The sequence below is a fragment of the Nyctereutes procyonoides genome, unplaced genomic scaffold (genome assembly GCF_905146905.1).
Source record: "Nyctereutes procyonoides isolate TBG_1078 unplaced genomic scaffold, NYPRO_anot_genome, whole genome shotgun sequence".
NCBI classification, from domain to species: domain Eukaryota; kingdom Metazoa; phylum Chordata; class Mammalia; order Carnivora; family Canidae; genus Nyctereutes; species Nyctereutes procyonoides.
The window spans coordinates 9,900,076-9,924,759 of NW_026575155.1; the positions used below are offsets into that span (position 1 = coordinate 9,900,076).

The 24,684-nt window shown below is 47.4% G+C and overlaps 1 protein-coding gene and 1 long non-coding RNA gene across 3 annotated transcripts; one reads left to right on the forward strand and one right to left on the reverse strand.

Moving 5' to 3' along the window:
- Positions 1 to 1,389: 1,389 nt before the first annotated feature.
- CLDN14 (claudin 14) lies at positions 1,390 to 24,684 on the reverse strand. 2 transcript variants are annotated; one of them, XM_055313788.1, is made up of 3 exons: positions 24,638 to 24,684; positions 21,225 to 21,391; positions 1,390 to 2,491 (listed from the first exon to the last, which is right to left on the reverse strand). In XM_055313788.1, exon 3 carries the CDS (start codon positions 2,443 to 2,445, stop codon positions 1,732 to 1,734), a length of 714 nt encoding a protein of 237 aa, XP_055169763.1. In that variant the 5' UTR covers positions 2,446 to 2,491; positions 21,225 to 21,391; positions 24,638 to 24,684; the 3' UTR covers positions 1,390 to 1,731. The 2 variants fall into 2 exon arrangements, with proteins under 2 accessions (XP_055169763.1, XP_055169761.1); XM_055313786.1 differs by lacking the exons at positions 21,225 to 21,391; positions 24,638 to 24,684 and adding exons at positions 12,563 to 12,641; positions 12,756 to 12,789.
- Positions 13,072 to 24,645, forward strand: LOC129502243 (uncharacterized). Its single transcript, XR_008662909.1, has 3 exons — positions 13,072 to 13,478; positions 18,987 to 20,312; positions 24,536 to 24,645. It is a non-coding gene; the product is annotated as an uncharacterized LOC129502243 (long non-coding RNA).

Below are 24,684 nucleotides of genomic sequence, written 5' to 3' on the forward strand. Positions count from 1 at the left end.
CAGAGAGAGAGGCAGAGACACAGGCAGAGGGAGAAGCAGGCTCCATGCAGGGAGCCCAACATGGGACTCGATCCCAAGTCACCAGGATCACGCCCCGAGCCAAAAGCAGATGCTCAACCACTGAGCCAACCAGGTGCCCTGCCATCCTGCTTCTGTCCCCAGAAAAGGAGCTGGTGGTGTTCTGCAGGGCCCTTGGGCATGAGCAGTGCTCCTAACTGGGCTTCTTGCCAATGCCTAGATAGCTAAGTAAGCAGCCACCCCTGATTTGTCTTTTTTAAATGATTTTATTTATTCATTCATGAGAGACACAAAGAGAGGCAGAGACACAAGCAGAGGGAGAAGGAGGCTCCCTGCAGGGAGCCTGATGCAGGACTTGATCCCAGGACCCCGGGATCACGCCCTGAGCCGAAGGCAGGGCAACTGCTGAGCCACTCAGGCATCCCTGCTTTGTCTTTTTATTTATTTATTTATTTGTTTGTTTGTTTGTTTTTATTATTTATTTATTTTTTATTGTGTTCAATTTGCCAACATATAGAATAACACCCAGTGCTCATCCCATCAAGTGCCCTCCTCAGTGCCTGTCACCCAGTCACCCCCACCCCCCACCCACCTCCCTTTCCACCACCCCTTGTTCGTTTCCCAGAGTTAGGTGTCTCTCATGTTTTGTCTCCCTCACTGATATTTTCACTCATTTTCTCTCCTTTCCCTTTATTCCCTTTCACTATTTTTTTATATTCCCCAAATGAATGAGACCATATAATGTTTGTCCTTCTCCAACTGACTTACTTCACTCAGCATAATACCCTCCAGGTCCCTCCACATCGAAGCAAATGGTGGGTATTTGTCTTTTCTAATGGCTGAGGAATATTCCATTGTATACATAGACCACATCTTTATCCATCATCTTTCGATGGACACCGAGTCTCCTTCCACAGTGTGGCTATTGTGGACATTGCTGCTATAAATATTGGGATAATTGAGAACTTCCCTAGCTTGGGAAGGGAAACAGACATTCAGATCCAGGAGATAGAGAGACCCCCCCCCCCCGCTTTGTCTTTTTAATGCTGACTTTTGCTTCCTTACTAGTGGGGGGCTACCACTAGAACACATTACCTTTACTGTGTGATTTACGGCCCCCGTCTTTTCCCCCCAAAGCCCTGTGCTTCCTGCCCTGCTTCTGCACTTAAGCTGGAGTTGACAGTTTTTGGTGGGTGTTGCTCAAGCAGCTTTTCGATGAGTATCAGCCCAGCCCTCCACTGATTTTCCCATCATGTGTGGGTCAGGGCCCCTCGCCGAGTGTCCCCATCGCTTTGCCGTGTGAAGCTGTGACGGTGTGCGGTGGTTACAAGACCTTAGCAGACAGGACAGATCGGAAACAGAAACGGATACTGTCTATTACGTGCACGACCACATCCAAAAGGTTTATTCCTATACCGCAGACAAACCCCACAGACCAAACTCCCGAGTTGCTTTGCATTCAGCTGTTATTAAATCACCCACATAAATACATATAATAAATAAAAAAACCAGAAAGGATTGTTGTAAGTCTTTGGTATATAGAGCTCCTCTCCTCCCATTCCCCCCTCCTTCCCTGTGTTCTAAGCCCACTCCCCTTGCGATCGTATTATTCCTCTGGACACGAGAGTGGCCCAGAAGCCGACCCTGGGCCGGGACCGTGCATGGGTGCCACCCCGGGGTCCGTGGGCTCGGGGAGGGGCAGGCCCTGGGCACTCACACATAGTCGTTCAGTCTGTACCCGCTGAGCGAGGCCGAGGTGGCTGAGGGGGCCCGGTTGTCCTTGAAGGCGGCGGGGGGCCGGTAGGCGGGCGCGGTGGTGGCCGTGGTGGCCCTGGGCGGCACCTGGTGGGGCCCGGAGGGCACCTCATCCAGGCAGGACAGGCAAAGCAGCGTGCCACCGATGAGCGACAGGGACGAGGAGATGAAGCCGAGGTAGAGGGCCTGCCCGAGCTCGAACTTCATGCCGCTGGGCAGCAGCGGGTTGTAGAAGTTCTGCACCACGTCGTTGGTGGTCCAGGAGACGGCCACCATGCACAGCAGGCCGGCCAGGAGGAAGAGCGCGCCGCCCAGCACGGCGCACACGGTCTTGGCCGGGGTGCCCTTGGCGCAGCGCGTGCACTTCATGCCCACGACGGCACAGGCGCAGGCGGCGGCCGACAGCAGGCACGAGATGACCATGAGCGCACGGGCTGCCTGCAGGTCCCGCGGCAGCGCCAGCAGCGAGCGGTAGATCTGGCACTGGTAGATGCCTGTGCTGTGCCACACGCACTCCATCCACAGCCCCTTCAGGTAGGACACGGCCGTCAGGATGTTGGTGCCCACGTGCGCCGTGCGGCGCCAGTGCGGCAGGATGGTGGTGATCAGCGTGCCCACCAGGCCCAGGAAGCTGAGCAGGAAGCCCAGCAGCTGCACGGCGGTGCTGGCCATGGTCCGGGTGCCCGCTGCCCGGCTCGCTCAGGCGCCCGCCGGAGTCCTAATGAAGCCGGGGGGAGGAAGGAAAGGAGTTAAAGATTATCTCGCTGCATTTATTTCTGCCACCGAAACTGAGTTTTCCATAGGCAGTTGGTATGACAATTAACATATTTTTCAAAAACAGTTGCTGAGACTTCACTGGGTGAAGGAATGAGCGGCCGGGCTACGACATTTTCCCTGGAAGGCCAGAAGGGGAAGGGATGGGGGCAGGAACCCCGGCAGGGACCCCAGCGAAGGGCAGTCCACACCCCCCAATTGCCATCTGTCAGCCCTTAGCAAGCGTGTGTGGCAAGTTCTACCTTATGTCTACCCTGAAACACTTCTGCTGCATCTGAATCTCCTCTCCTACCGTTTGGCCAGTAATCACTTCGGTTGTTAAACCGGCCACAAACATATGGTCTCATTCATTTGGGGAATATAAATAATAGTGAAAGGGAATAGAGGGGAAGGAGAAGAAATGGGTAGGAAATATCAGAAAGGGAGACAGAACATAAAGACTCCTAACTCTGGGAAACAAACTAGGGGTGGTGGAAGGGGAGGAGGGCGAGGGGTGGGGGTGACTGGGTGGCGGACACTGAGGGGGGCACTTGACGGGGTGAGCACTGGGTGTTATTCTGTATGTTGGTAAATTGAACACCAATAAAAAATAAATTTATTATTAAAAAAAAATAAACCGGCCAACGGACTGACAAGAGTCAAGTGGTGTGTTACCTACGACTTAGAAATTAGCCTGTGGTGGCCCGTCAAGGTGGTGACTTCCCTGTGCTCTCCGGGTGGGAGAGGTTTAGCACCCGTAGGCGGGGCTGATGCTTCCTTCCAGAATCCTGAGCTGGATGTGAATTTAGAGATTGCCTACTGATGCCAGGGGCCAGGGATGACCAAGGTCACCAGTCCTTAGGTGCTCAGCCCAGCACCACGAATCACCCACCACCCCCTCCAGGCAGGCCGCCTCCCCTCTCACCTCTCTGCAGGGCGGTGGGCTTGTTGCAAACCAAGCACGGCCACCTGCCTTTCAGAGAGACAAGAATGCGGAGCCATTTCAGAGGTTTAAAAAATTCTAACCATGGCAAAATCTAGACCACTTCTTGGGGGCAGGGACCCAGCACCTGTGCAGTGCCAGACAAATAGGGGACACTCAGAAAATATTAGAAGGAAGGATGGAGAGAAGCAGGGAAAAGGATGCAGGGAGGAGTGGAAGGGAGGAAGGAAGGCGGGAGGGCCAGCAGAAATACCCCAGTGGCCACCACCGGCTCCTCTCTCTTGCCTGGGGCAGGGTACCAAACCATGTTGCCACCCCTACCTGCTGGGTGACTCGGGGGGGGGGGTCTCTCTGGGCTCAGCTTCTTTCTCTAACACGAGGGAGCTAGACCCCAGAGCCCCAAAGTGTCTCCTGGTCCTGAAGGGAGAAAAGGGACGCTTCTCTGATAACAAGTCACTTCAACATTCCAAACCAAGGAAGACCTCAGTAGGCAAAACCCATTTCTTCCTTCATCTCAGTGAAGTGTGGGAGGCTGCCAGGAGAGAACGGTGGGCTGGCAGGGCACCTCCCAGGCCCTGCTGACGCTCACTATGACCGTCTTTAACCCCGGATCCCTTGGGGAGAACCCCTACTCAATTACCATCATTTTGCTGGATTTAAAACTGTATATGGGGCTTAGATGTCTGAGCGTCATAGCAGGAGATTCTTAGTTCTATGCTGGTTAACAAACAAGCAAAGCTCGGTGACAGCATAATGGTGTGGTGCCAAACAGGACATGCAGTCCCCTGGCAGTGGGTTTTCTCGGGCCTTTTAAAGGATCATTTGTTCAGGACACAGTGTGTTTCACCCACACTTGACGCTGACCAGCCCCCTGCACCTCATCAGGATGCTGGTCCCCTTTAGGCTCTGCAGGAAGGCTTTTCCTTCCTCTCAGCAAGTGCTCACTTTGTGCAAGTGCTGGGTCGGGGTGGGGGGACCCTGACAGTGCCTGTTGCCCAGAGCAGCCTCGGCTGCCCTGCAGGCACTGCCAGGGAGGAGAGGGGGCCCACACAGGGGTTGCTCTGATGTGTGGGCCGGGGCAGCTTCAGCAACCCCCACCTGATGCGCTGAGCACCCTAGCAGAGCTGACACCAAAGCTCCAATTTCTGGGTGTAAACGATGCAGGGTGCTGCGTGTGCCTTGACTTAATGCTGCCCAGTGTGTTCCCCATGCAGCAGCTGTTCATCCTGTTTTCACACAGGGAAACTCTGTGTGGGGGATGAAGTTCTATGCCTAGCCTGGCTGGTCCTTTCGGTGGTTAATTCCTCTTACAAACACTAGCTTCTTCAAATAAATAGGAGCAACACTGGTGTAAAGAGCGAGAGGTGGTATCATCAAGGCCCTTCTGGAGAGTTGACTCTTCTCCCCAAAGACGTCTCAAAACATTGGTCTCAATCCTTTTACAGTGGTTCAGGCAACCGGAGTGACCAACTGAGCCGGTTTGCTGAAGACTGAGAGGTGCCCAGGGCAGGGGACTTTCAGCCTGAAATCAGGACAGTACCAGGCAAACCTGGACAGTTGGTTCCTCCAGGTAGCCCAGAGGCTGCGAACTTTTCCAAATGGCCTTTACGATCCTTCTAGGCTTGCCCGGTGGCTGTCCCCAGGCTGATGTCCATGCAGGCTGTCCCAGGTCCAAGGCTTCTCAAAGCTCTTGCTTGTCAAGGTCAATCATTTTAAGTACACTGATCCTCAAGAATGTGGCATAAAAGCTAAGCCTGCTTGACCCCATTAGTCTAGGGAAGTGGACCTGAAGTTTATTAGAGGTCTAAATATTTATGGAAAGCCATGACTGCTAATTTTAGAAACCATTAGGTTTCTATTTTTAAACTTGTACCAGGAGGACTTGCTAATTTAAGAAGTGAGTGTTAATGAACCCCCAACTCCCAGCCACCAGCTCCCCACCCCTTCCCTGTAGTTACCAGCAGCTGCTACTGGCATTAAGTCATAATTCAGCTTCCCTGCAACCACTTTTCACTTTGGGGCCATTCGATGGAAAAACAACTTCAAATGAATGCATCTCCTTGGAAACCACATAAAACTCATCCCTGATACTCCGGAAGGATCTTGCCCAAGCATGCCTCCCAAGAGGGGCTGCGCATGCAGGACTCAATGAGCCAGCTGTGTTGAAGAGCTGCAACTGGCTTCACCTATGGGCTACTCTTTTCCTGCAGACGTGTGTGTGCCTGTGGAAACATTTGCTAGAGAGACGTGAGTCCAAGACAAATACGGTCCTAAGAATCAAGTTCCAAAAAGACCTTGACAGGCTGGGTGGGTGGGGCTGAGCGTAACAAGATAACGCATTCCAGGAATAAAGGTTGGGTCTTGCATTTGGGTTCACGAAGTCTCCAAAGCCCACTCCGAGGTGGGCAATATGCAACCTAGTGTGTGAGTGAGCAGGATTTAGGGTGGCATTTCCCAGCCGATGTTTCTGCCACACTGTGTTTGCAGGAGGTCTTGCGTGAGGACATAACTGTCAGGTGAGTTTGGGAGGCATCGAGACTGCAGGCCCTCTCACCGCTCATAACAGGCAGGTATGCATTGCGAACCTCCCAGAAAAGTCTGGGTAGCATTTCCTAAACTTCCTTGACTAGAGACATCCTCTCTTGACTTTTCCAGGGAACGACTTGAAGTCAGATCACTTGGCAAGCAGACTGAGAGGATATAAGTCCCTTGAAAGTTTAATGGGGCAACGGTGAGTTAGAGTTGCTAAAGAGCACAGATTGGAAGGCCAGCAGGATGTAGGGTTTGCCCCCAGCAGAGTCTCAGAAAACCCCAGGGCTGTAACAGCATGAAAATCCATAAGGGCAGCTGTGAAAAACGCCAGGGCACTTGTCAACCCTTCCAACTGGATCTGGTTTTATGAGCACCAGATCTGAGAGGTGAGGGTTTTTTTTCCATATAAACTTTTATGTTGTTCCTTCCTCTGTTGTCTGTGAGATATATACATACATACATATATATATAAAATTTATGAAAGAAAGAATTTTTTTCTTTTATGAAAGAAAGAATTAAAAAAAAAAAAGCAGGAACTCTCAGCATATGGTAGAGTCTCTCCATTGTGTTCGGCCTCCCAGCCTGCCTGGACTCCAGCTGTGTCCACTTCGGAGTTTTGTCTCCCAGTTAGATGTCATTTCAACAGCAATGGCCAGTGGGGACAACCTGGCAGGGACAAGGGACAGAGGCATTGTTCGCCCAGCCCCTCTTCCTGCTTTTTTACTGTCCAGGGTCCCTGAGACATCTAGTTCATTCTTCATTTTGTCCAGTCTTCTTAAGACCTTTCTCCTGCTTGGTGGAGTGTGAGCTCAGGTCTCTCTGGCCATCCAGACTGCCTGGAGGGCTGCAGGTGTGAGGCCAGTAGGACATTTGAGTCACATGATGTTTCCATCCCTCAGAAGTCTCACCTTTGGCTACCTGTAGCTGTCCCCCACCTCACTCCTTGAATACTCAATCCCATTATGAGTAGCTCACCTATGGGAACACATGGCTTTCTGACTCTTCCCCCCCTGCAGTGCTAAAGGGCATGTGGGACCTGGCATGGGAGTGGTGCAGGTCATTTATGAGGAAGGAGGGCAGGAGCCAGATGTGTGGGGATTTTTTTTTTTTACCTCGAATCCCCTGGATGCTCCTGTCTGGGTGAAAAGCAGGAAGGTTTAGCCACTCAGCCTCTCTCCAGCCTTGAACTGCCCTGCAGCAGGAGCAGATTTTAGATTTAAAGCCATTTGGGAATGGACCATCTCACACATGTCTGCCTCAACAGCTCTTGACGTGTTGGTGGATCCATAGCGGAGACAGCAAAAAACCTAGTTTCCTAGAGCTTATCGAGGAAAAGGAAGAGCTGCCTTTTAAAAGAAGATGGTCCTTGGACTTTGAAAGAATGCAGAGTTGTCTCAACTTTGATGTTCAGCAATTTTAGAAAACGTCTAGTTCAAAAAAGCTGTCTGTCCTTCTTGTTACTCCAACCAGACTGGCTCTTCATTGCTGCTGAGATATTTCACAAATGCTGCAACTTGGAAACTAAGAATAAACTCAAGGGAGATTTGGATTCACCTTAATGAGATTAATTAGCAAAACTAACATGAGAAAATAAATGACTTATATCCAAAAGAAATAACTCCAACCAGTATTTCCTAAGTACATGTTGGATACTGTATTTCTTGTTAACGTACAAAGCAAAATGGATTTTTTTGCTAGTAGCTTAGGTATCCTCTGGAGGTGCGATTATAGTGCATCTTCTTACACAAATATATAAGGATTATGAGAAAGTGATAGAGTAATATCTTGGAAAAACCATTTTATATTCATTCAGGATGGGCCCATACTGTGGGTTTTTTGGCTCTAAAAATGAAGTTTCTTTAATTACCATTCCAAACTTTCTGTAACTTTCCTTGGGTTATTTTTCAGACTGGCAGGCATCTGTATTTTAAATTTATGAGGATTTCTCTGCCATCTACACATGTTGCAGAAGAACTGCAGTCTTTCTGTGACAGCCAGAGACGGAATAGTTGTATGACTAAGTTATTACTAACCTGGTGGTTAGGACTTGCTCGTGTTATTTAGGGATATTCATGTGAAATATCTTGCCCGCATCATATAGACATGACAATTTATAGATTAAATTTTTCCCCTCTCTTTTGGATGACCAAAGAAAAATCTATTTTTTATAATAAGGACTGGTTTGGGGAGAAGCCTGTGTTAATACAAATGAAAACCATGGCTATGTGGTTGGATGCTTGTAGAGACCATTTTCAACTCAGCGAGATTGAGCAATCTATTGATTTAGTGAAAAATGCAAGTTTAAATAACCACAGCCGTAAAAATTCTAAACCATTCTTCAGGAGGCATTATCTCTCTAATTTCAGCTCACCAAATTTCATTTAGAATCCATTCAAAATACAGCAGATAAATATTTCTAAATGAAACTATTGAATTTCATGTACTAAAACATACTGGTGCCTTTGCATAGCTGTTTTTCCTGACAAGATAGTTGTATAGATTTCTTATGTTGTTGTTTTTCACTTTTCAAGGTATAGGAGAATAAAAACCTATTACACAAGAAAAATATTTTTAAAAAATATGAGGCGCCTGGGTGGCTCAGTTGGTTAAGTGTCTGATTCTTGGTTTAAGCTCAGGTCATGATCTCATGGGTCATGGGATTGAGCCCAAGTTGGGCTCTGTGCTCAGCAGGGAGTCTGCTTGAGATTCTCTCCCTCCTCCCCTCCCTCAACTAGTGCACACACACATGCTCTCTCTCTCCCTCAAATAAATAAATAAATAAATCTTTTAAAAAAAAAGAGTAAAAAGACATGGGTATTGTCTAAACTGTTAAATTAAATGATTCATAGTTAAAATGTTTCAAGGGAAAGATTTATGTAAGGGGTGTTATGGGTTGAATTATGTCCATCCAAGAAGATAATGTTGAAATCCTAATACCTAATGCCTCAGAATGTGACTTTATTTGGAAATAAGGTTGTTGCAGACGACCCATGGGGTGTCAGAGCTAGATGTCAAATGCAGCCCCATTTATTGAGAAGATGAAAACAGTAGGAGGTGGGCAGTTTTGGAGGGTGAAGGGCAGAAAAGAGGAGTTTTGTCTTGAATATGTTGAATTTGAGATGCCTATGACCGCCCAGGTAGGGACATCCGTGGTTAGATTTGGGACACAACAGCATAGATCTGGGATTAAGAGCCGTGAGATTGGATGAAAGCCTAGACCTTCGTCTTCCCAATGACTCCAGGAGCCCTCCAACGTTAGAGATTGGATGATGAGGACAAGGCAGCAGCATGGGACACAGGAGTGGCCACAAAGGAGGAGGCAACCCAGAGTGGTGAGTGCGAAAAGAGATCCACATTGGAGAGAGTAATCCATTATACCAGGTCATCAGACAAATGAAGTAATCTGAGAACTGAGAAATGACTGTTAGATTTAGCAACATGAAGGAAACTGCAGACCCTGATAAGCACGGTGTTAGTGGAGTGATTTTATGGGTTCAAGAGAGAATCAGGATGGGATACATGAGCCTAGAACATTCTTTCAAGGACTTGGACAATCAAGTGCCCTCCCAGTGCCCCCCAGAGTTTTGTTCTTACCACCCCAGTCCTCTTTTGGAGACCCCAGCCTGTCCTGGGCACTCAGCCCACCTCATGTATTGATCTTGGCCAAGAAGTTACCCCAGGAGGCATTTACATTTTCCTGGATGGCCCCTGGAAACAAATCTCCTCCTGTCCTTGGTCCCAAAGAATAACATTCACATTGGTAAGGCTATGTATGACTGGCTCAGCCCTCGGAGGGAGACCAGTGATACTTTCAGGTATGTGCTTTTAAAACATTTAAGAAGTTTAGAATTCGTTGGGTCAGGCATGAAATTTCAGATTGCAGAAGTCCTCATAAAGGCAAAAGCCTCACTGATGAAATAGTGCATGGCATTTCTAGCTTAGTCTTCAAACATAGACAAAGGGCCATGTTGTGCATTTTTCTCTGAAGAGTACAGGCCACCATTGGTTACTTTTGCCCACCCTCAGGACTTCTGCAGAAGAAGCCAGTGTAAAAATGAAAATGGGAACCCCTTGTTAAAAAATCACTAAGAATTTGAAGATGAATGAAATATAAGCTAGTACAGTACATTAAACAAGCATGGGGCTCTCCTGAGGGTGGGGTCCTATGGGACCTGGCAGATTGAAGCCTGCCCTGCTGGTTATGGATAGAGTGAGGAACTGGACGTTGGGATTTTTTTCTCCCTTAAACCCATGAGTACACCTTGTTGAGATGTTGAAAGGAACAGGAGACACTTTTGCAGTGTTCTGCAGGATAAAAAATATGGTTTCTTATGTTTATTTTTTCCTCATTTAAGTGCAGCCCAGATGCCTCTGTAAATATCTGCCAAGGAGGAGCCTTTCAAAAACAAAGCTATTGCTGGTCTCCTATGCCCAAGAACGGCCTCCAATGGAAACAGACCTGTCGTACTAAATCTGTTTTCACTTTCCTCTTGTTCCAGGGAGGCTGTAGGTGTGCATGGCATTGGGTGTGCACATCCAAGTCTAGGGAACAGCTGCCTCTGGGTGGCTTGCTGCTTCTGGGAGGCTCTGCTCCAAGCTCCTACCCTCTGGTAGGGTCCCCAGCCCCTAGCAAGAAGTGGTGAGGTGCCTGAGTCCCAGATACTCCTTGTCCCTTCCAGAGTCCCCCACACGGGAGGCCCTCTGAGAGCAAGCCCTGGGCACCCTCCCAGCACACGGCCCCCAGTGGAAAATCCCCGGTGCATTATTGCTATTGGCAGCCCAGGGAAAAGCCTGTGGCCCTGGCGGCCACTGGTCCCGCAAACAGTGCAAGGAATATGAAGATCAGCTGCAGGGAGGAATGTTTGAGTTTAAAAGTGCCAAGAATCACTCCTGAACTGGCAAGATTGTCTGCATTTTAAAAAAAGACATCGGAAGAAGCATTGAAAACAGCCTTTTAGACTTCTTGTTCTGTGTAATGGAAGATACTCTGATATAAGTGGAGAATAACTTTTTATTTTTTTATTTTTTTTATTTTTACTTATTTATGATAGTCACAGAGAGAGAGAGAGAGAGGCAGAGACACAGGCAGAGGGAGAAGCAGGCTCCATGCACCGGGAGCCCGACGTGGGATTCGATCCCGGGTCTCCAGGATCGCGCCCTGGGCCAAAGGCAGGCGCTAAACCACTGCGCCACCCAGGGATCCTGAGAATAACTTTTTAAAAACAAAAACTGACGTTCAATTGTATTGATTTTTACTTAAAAAAAAAACTGGAAAACAAATACTTATAGTAACATTTTCATGGTACCAAAGAAAGAATCTGCGTTTCTTCCTTTTTTAAACAGATTTCTCTGTAGATGCTTAAAAAGCATTGGTCCCATTATAGATGTGGGTAAGTAAAACACAGTAACCATAAGAAATTTTTGCCAAGGAGATGGTGCCAGATAAGAATGGAGGCCGACTTCAAGTCTCACTAATTTGAGCTAACAGCTCAGCCTTAAATGACTCACCTGGCTATCTACATCATAACAGCTGCTTCCCAGAACTGTCTAGAAGATGCTGAGATAATATATATGTAAAGACCTATAAGCGCTGTAAGGACACCCAACAAATGCAAGATCTGTGCTGCTGAAGATTTATCATCATTACAGATAAATCCATTCCCGACTCCATCAAAGCCAGCCGAGACCTGGTGCTGTCGCTGGAGAACGCAGCAATGGGGGCTCTTCTCTGGTTCCCAAGACTTCAAAACTAAACCGAGTGATTAAGAGATTTTTGACCTTGAAAACTGCAGGAATTAAATCTCTTGGTGGGAATGTGCAGCCAAAAACCAGTGTCCTGAGTGACTCCACGGTCTGGGGACCCTCTCAGGGCGCTAATCCCGGATCCCTTTCTACTCTGCCTGTGGCCCTCCCAGCAGGCCTCAGGAGGACCGCCCATCTTGGGAAGACCATGGCAGCTGTTGGGGATGTGGGGTTCAAGGTAGTTGAAGGATTAACTCACGGATCAGATTGCATGGAAATTCCCCCGTTTTACCCTTATTAGGAGAGATCTATAACTTTCCTGCCCCTTCTCCCATGCCTTTGTGTGTGTGTGTGTTTGTGTGTGCTGGTGGAGAGGGGTACAGGTTGTGGGGAGGAAAAAGCTCCCATGCCTGGAAACTCTGGATGCTCCATTTGGCACTCTTTGCAGGAGAAATAAGCCAGTCACAATGCAAAGGGTTAGTGACAGTGAGCTCAAGCTGATGCCACCTTGAAACACTCAACAGATTTAGCCCTTGCTCCCGGACCGGGGCCAGCCAGTGATGAAAGAGTTCTGCCCAAACACTCAGGAACGGTGTCTTGTCCTTCCTGGCTCATTAGGAACCCAGCTGTCCTCACCCTTGCCTGCTGGGGTCCCCCAGGGACCTCCAACCCTGCGTCAGTTGCATTTCTGCAGAGGGATATGGACTGTGTCACCTGGAGAACACTTGCCTGACCATGCCTCTGGTCAGTGGTGCCTCATGGCCCCAAGACAAATGACTGTCAATCCTAAACCCTCCCATAGCCTCATCCCAGACTCACATGCAGGGGCCCTGAGTCCCATCCGCTTCATCAGGTCACTCATCAGTGGGGCTGCTCTGGACTCTGGCTGGGGGCCAGCCTGTGTGAAACAAGGATTCCTTAGGGATGCCGCCGCCCTCCTGTCTTCCCTCTTGCACCAACTGGAAGCTTCAAAGCCAGATTCTCTCAAACACTTTTGAGAGAAAAGTGTTACCTTGCTCTTTGAGAAGGGCCCGCGCGGGCACATGTGTCATCGGTTGAATGGTTAACTGCCCCGTGCGTAATATGAGGCAGGTGGGCCAAGGCAGACTTTCAGGACCAACCAGAAATGTCCTTTCCACACTTTGGAAAAATGCCCAATACATCTGAACATAGTCATCTTGTCCCTAAAACACCCTCTGGTGACTCTCCAGGGCTGACAGGATAAAGCCTTGACTGCCCAGCCCAGCACCATCCCCTGTCAGCCCAGCCCACCCGCCCACACTCCCTGTACCAGGCCCATTGGCTGTGCACTCCTCTGTGTCCTTACTCATGGCTTCCCAATGAATGGCCTGATTCCTGCCAAGGATCCCCTCCTTTGGCCCTGACCACCCATCCTCCCCTGGGCTGGTCACCTGGCAGTTGTCCCCATACTGTGTGGGACTTTTATCATATTGAGCAACTCAAGAGTTTCTCAACTTGCAGGCTGGTGTGCTCTGGACACAAGCCATTGAATTTTGAACCAACATGCAACTGCGTTTTATTTTGTCGGCTACAATTGCAGACTTGGGCAGTTAGGCGGTATATGTTGGTAGAGTATGGAACGGGGTGGGTCTTGGAGCACTGCATGGAAGGACGGCTGGTTTGGTACGAGTTGGAGATAATGGACAAGGTGAAATGTGAAGCCAGTGCCAAAAGGAGAAGCTGGCTTTCTTGGGATGTACAAGAAGTTTGGGAGGTAAGACTGGACATAGTTCTGAAGGTAGGATAGCTCCTGAGGGTGGCGGAGGGAACAGGGCTGTGCTGGGAATGCCCCCAGCCCGTCCAGGTGTGCAGCCAGCCATTCTGGGATACAGAATTGTTGAGAACTGTGGTTTAACTTGACCCACATGCCTAACCCTTTCTCACTGATTCCATTGCTACACTCCAAGGGCGGGGACTTGGGCTTCTGTGCTCTCTTCACAGCAGTCCTCCATCTGCACGGCTTTGGCTGATACTTAAAGACAGTGAAGGAACTCAACAGTAGGCAAACGGCCCTGAGCATGAACCAGAACCTGGCTCCTGTGTCCCTGGCATTGGGAGCCTGATGGCAGATGGGGTGTCTTGTGGAACCGCTTCGAGGTTGGAGTAGTTCAGAAGTGTCTGTTAGATATTACTGATGGAGGATTGACCTGCAAACTAAATCCACGTAGCTTTTTTTTTTTTTCTTCAAACCTCTTCTCCAGAAGTAACCGTTATAAACAAAATCGTCTTTGGTTCAGAGCCATCACAGGTCCAGAGCCTCTTCTCTTCAGTAACTATCATCTATAGTAAAATGCACCTGCACGATCTGTAATACTGGAAATGTTGGGGGATGATCTGTAATACTTTTGTTTTTGGGGTGATTTGGCTGCAAGTAATACACTTAGTTTACAACTGCTTTTGATTTCTTGGCACTGACTGTGTATTTTTGGGAAATCCTGCAGAAACAGACATAATGAGAATCCTAAATTGTTTAAAAAGATTATGATTTTTTAAATAAATGCTACATCTAACTGTGAGCAAAGTAGACATAATATTATGTTTTGTAGAACTTTCGTTAAACCTTTATTAATCTTGATTTTTCTCTGGAACAATTCATTCCTGTTCTGGGCTGAAGTGTGACAGCTCCCAGGCCCATGGCCCTGGTGAGTGGCTCCTGATGGACAAATGAGCCTTTCCTGGGACAGAGGGCAAAGACACAGGTTTATCAATTATTGATTAATTGATTGATTGATTGAACTCCAGCATATGTGAGCAACAGGTGCTTGGTGAGCAAGACGGATACTGCTCCTGCCCCCTCAGAGTGTGGGGTCTCAGGCACACAGAGCCAGCTGTACTAGGGACAACTGGCAGGCAGGGAGGCCAGCTTGGGGGCTCCAGCCCTCCTTTCCCACCCGGGACCCTCATCCTTGTTTCTCCTACCTGCCATCAAAGTCCACCCTTGGATCCTTTTTTAAACTCTCAGGTGCAAATGACTCATAACAGCTTAACATTTTACCCCACCCAGGAGGTATTTTTAAGTCTATGGGATAAAGATTTAATAGTGAAATCTCAAACACCGATCAGGGGACATAGGAGCATTGGGAAGAAGAAGGTCTACCCCTAAAGTCATTCCACTGAGCTAGGGTGACTTCTGTCTTTGTGGATATGATAGAAGCCAGTAGATGCTTCAGATTAGATGCATGGGCAGATACATTAATGGATGGATGGATGGATGGATGGATGGATGGAAGGATGGTTGGATAGACAGATGGACAGAAGATGGATAGATGAATAGATCACCTTTATTCTGCTCTCAACTGGTGTTTGAAGTCTGATTCATTTTTTGATTTCTCACATTGCTGGACTAGGGTCTGACACACATTAGGGAGTGGGTAAAAAGTTTGTTGAATGAACAAATTAATGAAAGGGAGGTTATATATATGCAATAAACCTGTGGTTTGGGTTACTGTTTTGGGTTCCTTTTGATTTGAGTAACACACAAGCAGGCAACTTGAGTCTGCAGTTAGCAGACTCTTAGCTCTCTTCTTGGGGTAAAGGCCATTACAGAACTTGACCTTGCTCAATTTATCGACAGCATATCCCGTGGAAGCCACTAGACTCCCATGGAAATTCTTGTTCCAGATTACATGTCAAGTTGGCACAGGTTCAACTGTGGTGGATGCCTCCTATTAGTAGTAACAATAATAAAATGATCCTCAATACTAACATAGCACTAATTGTGTGCTCGTTGTGGCTTTAAGCACATTACATATATTTACTAAATGAACCCATAAAATAGCCCGTTACTCTAGGCACTACCATTAACACCATTTTATGGATGAGGAAATGGAGGTTCCAAGAGGATAAATGACCTGCCCAAAGTCATCCAGCTCTAAGTGGCAGACTTGAACCCAGGCAGATTGGCCTCAGCATCTGGGCTCATATCACTATATAAACCAGATCCTCAAAATCAGTTGGCAGCTGCCAGGCTCCTGTCACCGAAGGAGAGTTTTTGCTGCTTCTTCAGAAGGAGGGCTCTTACAGGCACCAGGTTGCTAAGGTGCTGGCTCGGGGTCCTTCTGGGGTCCTGGCATTGACAATAGTGTTATCTGTGGAGGAACCAGCTTGGTGGGGAAGGCTCCTTCCCTGTCAGCTATTGACTCAGGCAGGAAGAGAAGCCCAACTGCAACAAAGACACAACCAGCCTCACAGCCATTCCACCCTGCAACAGGGCTGAGGGGGCAGGGACAGGTGTGCATCTGTGTATCCATCACAGAAACAGGGCCTCTTAACTGAGGATGGCTGGGGGCTTGCTGGCCTTTCACCGGGAGGGGTATGGGGCATGCCAGGCCATCCATGCTCAGCCACAGTCTGCATTTAGAATTGGGAGCCCTGGGGCCACTTGGAAGAAAAGATACTTTCTTTAGGGAAACACTCTAGAACTGCCCTGAGACAAGTGAGACAGGAGGAGGGCGAGAATATGATCATTTATGTGTGAATGTCTGTTAAGTCTGGATTTGAAAATCCCATATTTTTGGGTTTAAGCGGTGCTTTTCTGACATAAAGAGTGAATTGCAAAGTCAGACTAGGGGATTATTACTTTTTCACCAAGTGAGTAGCCTTCAAAGCTGTCCAGTGTATTAGTTTCCTGGGGCTGCTGTAACAATGTACCACAAGTTGGGTGGCTTAAGACAATAAAAATGTATTCTTTCAGTTCTGGAGAAGTCAAAAATCAAGGTAGCAGCAGGGCCTCGCTCCCTTCTAGGTCTAGGTAGGATCCCTCCTTGCCTCTTCCAGCTTCCAGTGGCGGTGGCTGTCAATCCTCAGCCCTCCTCTGCCTGCAGTTTGTATTACTCCAATCTCTGCTTCTGTCTTTACATGGCTTCTTTCCTTTGTGTCTCATTCGTCACATGGCTTCCCCACCCCCTTTTTAAGATTTATTTTAGAGAGAGAGAGAAAGGAGAGGGGCAGAGAGAGAGGGAGAGAGAGAATCTCAAAAAGACTCCTTCCTGAGTGTGGAGTCCAATGGAAGTCTTGATCCCAGGACCCTGAGATAATGACCAGAGCTGAAATCAAGAGTTGGATGCCCAACCAACTGAGCCACCCAGGCACCCCCAGCATCTCCCTTTTATAAGAACGCCAGACATACTGAATTAAAGCCCACTCTAATGAGCTCATCATAACTTGATTGTATCTGCAAAGGCTCTATTTCCAAATAAAGTCATCTTCACAGGTACCAGAATTAGGAACATACCTTTTTGGGGGGACAGAATTCAACCCATAACAGCTGGTGATATCTGTAGCTCACTAGTTCCTTACTACATGGAATGAGACCGTGATTTTCACTAGGACCAGGGAATCTCAGCGGGCAGCATTGATACTTGAATGCAAGTTAAACTGATAGAGCAGAAGATGCTGTATCAGTCAAGTTCATATTCAAATACAGAGCAAAAGCAAGATGCCCTCCTAATCTTATGCTTTGTTTTGTTTCCTGAAGCTTCTTCCTTGGCTGCCTCAGGACACATTCTCTCCCGAGTTAAATGACAACAAAGTGAAAATGAAGACAAACCAAGTAAGGGTCTGGAAGCCACGCAACTAGTAGGGGAGAACCCTCATTTTCCATCAACTAATTATAGCCTTTGCCTATTTCTTGAAAGAATCCTTCAGAAAGAGGTGCCTAGGTGGTTCAGTAGTTGAGGCTCTGCCTTTGTTGGCTCAGGTCATAATCCCAGGGTCCTGGGATCGAGTTCCACATCAGGCTCCCTGCGGGGACCCTGCTTCTCCTTCTGCCTCTGTTTCTGCATCTCTCATGAATAAATAAATAAAATCTTAAAAAAAATCCTTCAGAAATAGCTAGGGTTAATAGTGCTTTGTAGTCTACCTGGAAAGAGTATCAGAAAGAATTTTGCTTACTGGGGACATTTCCAATACACAAGTGAACTGATGGCAAATGTATTTAATAGGGGAGACCACGGGGAAATAAATTAAATAGGTTCTTGTTTATGCTTTTATCCTGGAAGACTATGTAGATTTTAGTTCAAGCAGGGCTTCACTGGAGCTGTCTGAACATAAATATGTTGGCTAATGCTGGTCACTTGGTATGAAATGGGACATTTCTGAAATTTAAACAACACATCTGTGACACATGACCTCACTTTTATTTATCTGGTGCCCATGATGAAGCTGACAGCAACCTCACCAACACACATTTCAACATGATCCTGTTTTTGCTAATTGTTCTTTTGTACTCTGGACACAGGAAGATTTAACCTGTCGGATGAGATAGATACCAGTAACTTCACAGCCAAAGTGCTTGGAGATCATCTGATAAATAGTGACCACCAAAGAATTATGTATTAAATATTAAGAGGCCACAAGAATTGAAACTGAAAACTCAAACAAGCATGTGTGTGCCCATGTTCATAGCAGCATTATTCACAGTAGCCAAAAGGTGGGAGCAGCCCAAATATCCACTGATGGATGAATGGATAAGCAAATGAAGTCTATCCATACAATGCAGTATTATTTAGGCATAGAAAGGAATAAAATTATGACACCTGCCACAACATGGGTGAACCCTGAAGACATTATGCTCAGTGAAATAAGTCAGTCATAAGAGTCAAAAATTGCATGACTCTACTTATATAAAGTCCCTAGAGGACTCTGATTCATAAAGACAGAAAGTGGAATGGTGGTTTCTGGGGACTGGGGAGTTAGTGTTTAATGGGGACAGAGTTTCTGTTTCGCATGCCGAACACATTGTGGAGATGGATGGTGGTGATGTTTGTGCAATGTGAATGTACCTAACGCCACTGAACTGTACACTTAAAAATGATTAAAATGGTAAGTTTTATGTTATGTGTATTTTACCACAATAAAAGACATGCACACACATACACATAAGATGTGTGTTTTATATTAGCCATTCTGAGTGGGGCCACCCCATCCAGTGTGGTCTTGCGGTAGTTCATTACCGCAAGGGGATGCCTGGGTGGCTCAGTGGTTGAGCGTCTGCTTTCAGCTCAGGGTGTGATCCTGGAGTCCTGGGATCGAGTCCTGTATCAGGCTCCCGGCATGGAGCCTGCCTCTCTCTCTCTCTCTCTCTCTCTCTCTCTCTCTGTGTGTGTGTGTGTGTGTCTCTCATAAATAAATAAATAAATAAATCTTAAAAAAAGGAGTTTCATTGGAATAAATGTTCTCAGATATTAACCAAGACAACATTGTTCTCTTATCTCTATTCTAGATGATAATTCTGAGAGCCAAATGCCAAATCCAGACCCTGGCCCACCTGGGAGGACAGAGGACTATCAGGATTTAAGGCCAGGAAGCAGTGGTCTTCCTGCAGTGAGCCCTTCTTTCCTCAGGGAGTCGCTGTGGGAAGGCCCACTCAGCCTGGTGCAGGCCGGCGGCTACCAAGGGAAGAGGCGGTCATGCAGCACATTGCAGGAGCTGGCAGGCAGGCAGCCTAGCTCCAGGTGGGACCAGAGAAGACTGCCGGGTCATCCACCTGCCATTCTGAACAAAGGCCTCGCCCGCCCTGGACTCCTTCTAATTGCTACCCACTCCATGCACAGTCTACTGATGCTGGTGCCTCACGTCTGGGTTTCCTATGCCTTCTAATTTGCTGAGTGCTTACATGAAGACTATTTATTATCTAATCCTACAGACGACTCTGTGAGGCATCTGTTATCAAGTTTAGGCATCTTGTGCAGTCCTCACAGCTGCTCATAGAAGAATCTGGGCCTCTGACCCAAGCTTAAGTTCCTTCCTCCATAAGCTGCCAGCCCAGAGTCGCCAGCCCTCAAGCCATCGAAAAGGCAGTCGTGATGAGCAAGTGGGGTCACGGTGGAGCTCTGCAGGAGGGCACTGAACACTCCATCAAGATTTGTTGAGTGAACAAGAGCAGGTCTTAAGCATGATTTTCAGAAAGGCCTTGCTCTCTGTTCCAATCCTGGCTTATGTTCATTGCAGCTGAGCAGGCAACATGGCTTTTCTGGGTCCTGGCTTCAGACAGTTTTAAAACATCTCAGTTGCCATGGATCAGGCAGTTTGTGGATGAGAAAGTCAGGCTCTTGAGACACGCAGACACCAAGAGGCCCTTTTTCAAAGGAAGAAGAATATTCTCAATATTCAGTCTGATAAGCATAGAATGATATTTGTTTGTGCCCTGATGGACATTACTCACAACCTCCTTTCTGAAGTTTGGTCCTAAGACAAGGCACTTGAATCCGTACCTTCCAGCTCTTAATAATCCCAAATCTCCCTTCTCCACCGGAGGCCTCTTCCATAAAGAGGTTAATCAGAAAACAAGAAGAAACACACAAAGCTCGCAAAGGCAGAACAGCGAGGAATGTAATATGTTTCAGAGAGTCAACGAAAATAAGAAAGGAGCCCAATGTCAAACTTAACACCATCATTTTAATTTCCAAGTGCTTTTGGGTTTTTTCATGTTGGTTTCATGGAAATTTATGTTTGCAGAGAACACTGTATTTGCTACAGGATCTTGCTGTGTTCATTTAGCCCGGTAATAAAAACCATCTGCCTGAAATCCTTTTTGGAACAAGAAAAGGTATAAACAAATAGGCAAATGGGTATAAATGACCAGGGGAAGGGGAGGGCGGTTTCAGAAAGGGGGAGTGTGGGTGAGCCCCGAGCGAACGCTGTAGGCCAATATTTGAGGGAGCTGCCACCTTTGGAAGGCATGTGTGAGGCAATTATGAAAACCCATACTGCTTTCAAATAAATATTTGAATGGGGAATGGGTGAGGATGAACAGGCACCTTTCTCTTCCTGAATACTCATTCTGTACTTGGAGTTTCACCACCAGAGTGAGCAATATTAGGAAGCATTGACCCCTGAGACCCTGTAGTGAGTTGAATAGTGTTGCTCCATCCCAAAACTCATGTCCACCTGGAAACTTATTTGTGACCTTATTTGGAAGTAAGGTTTTTGTAGATGTAATTAAGATGAGGTCATACTACATTAGGGTGGGCCCTAAATCTAATGGCTGGTGTCACTATAAGAGAAGAAAAGAAACACAGGAGAGAGAAAGGCCGTATGAAGATGAGGCAGAGATTGAGGTGATTCAGCTGCAAACCAAGGAGTGCCAAGAGCCCCCAGAGGGTGGAAGAGCTAGGAAAGGATCCTTCCTTACAGCCCTTGAAGTCTTCAGGGAACATGGCCTTGATGACACCTTGATTTCATTCTCTGGTCTCCGGAACTGTGAGAGAATCAAGTTCTGTTGTTTGGGGGCCCCTGGTTTGTGGTGATTTACTATGGCAGTTACAGAAAATGCATACACCCCCCATTTCTGCTGGGAGCTGTTTAGGCTGGGAGAGATGGGAATATTAGAACCAAGAAGGACTTGGTCAGATACCCGGCCCTCATCTTAAGAACTGAGGTCCAGGAGTAGGAAGACCTGATCTTGAAAGAATACATGTCAAGCCAGTTTTTTCCACTAGTTCATTTGTTTTCTTGTTACCTGAGAGGAAATCCCTGGATGACCAGTAGATACTCCTGGGTCCAAGGAGGAAAGAAGGCAGCCCTAGAGCAAGTAGGTGGTGAGAGGCTCTGTCCTGTTCTGCTGGTCTCAGGGTTGGCTCCACAGAGAGGTGGGATATCCTAGGAGTCCCAACTGGGTTGGAGGATCTGTGGGTAGAGAGGGCTGCTCTTCTGGCTGCCCTGGGAGGCAGGGCATGGAGAAGAACTAGCAAGAAAGACTAGGTTATTTGCTTCTGATATTTAATATAGGTTTTTATATTCTCAGCAAGACTGTTCTTGAGAATCAGGCATTGATTGGCAAGAGATAATTTTTAAAATTCCTTTAGCTCCTATCACCATATAAAGAACAAAGCATAGAGATTTGATCTCTGAAATTCTTATAATCTAGAAAACTCAGGACATTGCATTCAAGTTCTTGCCCAAGGAACAGAAGAAGCTCAGTTCTCTCCAGCTCTGGTGGACAAGGAGGAGAAGGGAGACCAAGGAAGGGGAAGCTGGTAGTCACATACACTTGCCTCAATATCCCCCAAATTGAATATTCTGGGGGAGCCCAAAGAAAACGGGCCTTTCTTCTGCTTCCTGTTTGAATCCTTGGAGGAGATAACCCCATCCCAACATGGGGATGCTTGGGTGTCGGGGAGCATAATGTGGTCCAGGGAAGGTGGGATGAGTGAGCCTGAGTTGGGATTCCTGGCTTCCTTCATCTCCTCTGAGGCCTGGAAGTGACCCAGGGATCCTCACATGTCCCCAAAGGAAGTACAGCATGTAGCTAAAAGTCTGGCTGGGAGCTAATGGCTGCAAGGAGTCCACCTTGGCCAGGGATGGAGTAGGCATCCCATCAGATGTTGAGGGATCTCCAAAGTGTCTTGGTCCCATGTGAGAGTCCCTAATCCTAGTCCCTCAGTCCCTTGTCTTCAGTAAGGACATCAGCTGGACGTCCAGAAGGCAGACCCAACCCATGCTTCCCTGAGTAGGTATCTATCAGCACAATCACCAGGATAAGCATAGCTTCCTGGTAGAAGAGGCCAGGGCAGGACTGGATGGGAGATCAGTCATGTCCCCATGGGGACTGTGAGCTGTCTTGTGCACTGGCTGCCAACACAGTATGAGTGCAAGGAGGAGAGAACCAGCACTCATGAGAGATGAACCCTACCAGTAAACATTTCCCTCTTGAAGCCTGCTTCCCTCAAAGATGATCATTTCAACCAGAAAGGATGAAGGTAATACTAATACTGGTCAAATATTAAAATCTCCTCTGCAACCATAGGACAAGGACTCAGGATGAAGAGAATTAAAGAAGCTTCATGCCCCCCCCCCATACAACTGAATGATGACGTGACTCTGAACCCTCACCACCTTGGCATGGAAAGGCATGTGCTGAACCGTGTTGCTCCCCAAATTCCCATGTTGAAGTCCTAACCCCCAGGACCTCAGAATATGACTATATTTAGAGACAGAACCTTTAAAGAGGTAAATAAGGCAAAATGAAGTCATATGGATGGGCTCTAATCCAATCTGACTAGTGTCCTCACCCAAAAAGGAGAGGAAACTTGGACAGAGGATCATGCGAAGCCAGAGGCAAAGACTGGAATGATGTAGCCACATACCAAGGGATGCCCAGGATTGCTGCAACGGCCAAGAGCTGGAAGAGGCAGGGAAGGATCCTCCCATAGCGCCTTCAGAGAACACAGCCCTGCCAACAACTTAATTTTGGACTTTTAGACTCCAGAACTGTGAGAGAATAAATTTCAGCTGTTTTAAATTACCCAATCTGTGGTACTTTGTTCCAGCAGTCCTAGGAAGCTAAAAACAAAAAACAAAAAAACAAAAAACAAAACAAAAACAAAAAAACTAATGTCATCAAAATTGAGGTTTCTGAAGGACTGTGCTCAATCTAAGTGAATTTAAAAGCCTTTCTTTTAGGCTAGTATCCAAGATCTATAAAGAACTTATCAAACCTATCACCCCAAAAACAACCAATCCAGTCATGAAATGGGCAAAAGACATGAACAGACATTTCTCCAAAGAAGACCTACACATGGCTAAAAAGCACATGAGAAAATGCTCTGCATCACTTGCCATCAAGGAAATACAAATCAAAGCCACAATGAGATACCACCTCACACCAGTGAGAATGGCTTAAATTAATTAAGACAGGAAACAACAAATTTTGGCTAGGATGTGGAGAAAGGGGAACCCTCTTGTACTATTGGTGGGAATGCAAGCTAGTGCAGCCACGCTGGGAAACAGAATGGAGATTCCTCAAGAAGCTAAAAATAGAGCTACCCTATGACCCAGTAATTGCACTACTGGATATTTACCTCAAAGATACAGATGTATCTGAAATGACGGGACACCTGCACTCCAAAGTTCATAGCAGCAATGTCCACAATAGCCAAACTGTGGAAGGAGCTGAGATGTCCTCCAACAGATGAATGGATAAAGAAGATGTAATATACAGTGGAATATTACTCAGCCACCAGAAAGGATGAATATCTACCACTTACATTGACATGGATGGAACTGGAGGATGTTCTACTGAATGAAATAAGTCAATCGGAGAAAGACAATTATGGTTTCGCTCACATGTGGAATATAAGAAATTGTGAAAGAGACCATGTGGGAAGAAGGGGAAACTGAGTGGGGAAAAACTAGAGAGGAGGACAAACCATGAGAGACTCCTAACTCTGGGAAACAAAGGGTTGCTGAAGGGGAGGAGGGTTGGGGGATGGGGTGACTGAGTGATGGCATTAAGGAGAGCACATGATGAGATGACCACTGGGTGCTATACTAGAGGTTGGCAAATTGAATTTAAATATAAATAAGCCTTTCTCCTGGGGGCAGATTCCTCCAGATTCAGAACCAGGCCGGGAGTTTGGGGCCCAGGAGGCAGCAGGGCAGCTCCCTGTCCTGGTGTGGGTCACCTGGCTGGGTCCCCAGAGCAAATGCTCATCACTCCCACGGGGCTCCCTCCCACCACGGGAGAAGCCAGCCTGGCGGAGGAAGGAAAAGAGATGGCAGGGCGCACAGGCTTTCTCTGGTTCCCAAAAGGAAGCAGCTCCGAGTCTGTTTTCTTTTCTCTTCCGTCAGATTGATCTTTCATATTTCCAATAACTCCTATCTTTCAGCAAACTCAAGCAGGCTGGGCAAGAGCTATGAAAGTACCTAACTTCAAAGCCTTCACATAAATCACCTTAAAGGCCTGCCCTAAGCCCAGGGAAGCCGGAACGAGGCCTAGAAATCACTCCTTATTTCATCACCGCCTAACTGAGACTTTGTTCCCCCGTGCAGGTCACATGTGTCACCTTAACTGCTGCCACCAGGGTCTCAACCACCTCCAGACACCTGCATCAGCCACCCCGCAAGGGCTGAGTTATGAGCCGCGCCCCAGACCTGCTGCCAGAGACTTCCATGTTATTCCAGGAGCACGATCGCCGGGG

Coding starts and splice junctions, on each gene's coding strand:
- CLDN14 (XM_055313788.1), bottom strand. CDS start 2,445: ATGGCCAGCACCGCCGTGCAGCTGCTGGGCTTCCTGCTCAGCTTCCTG.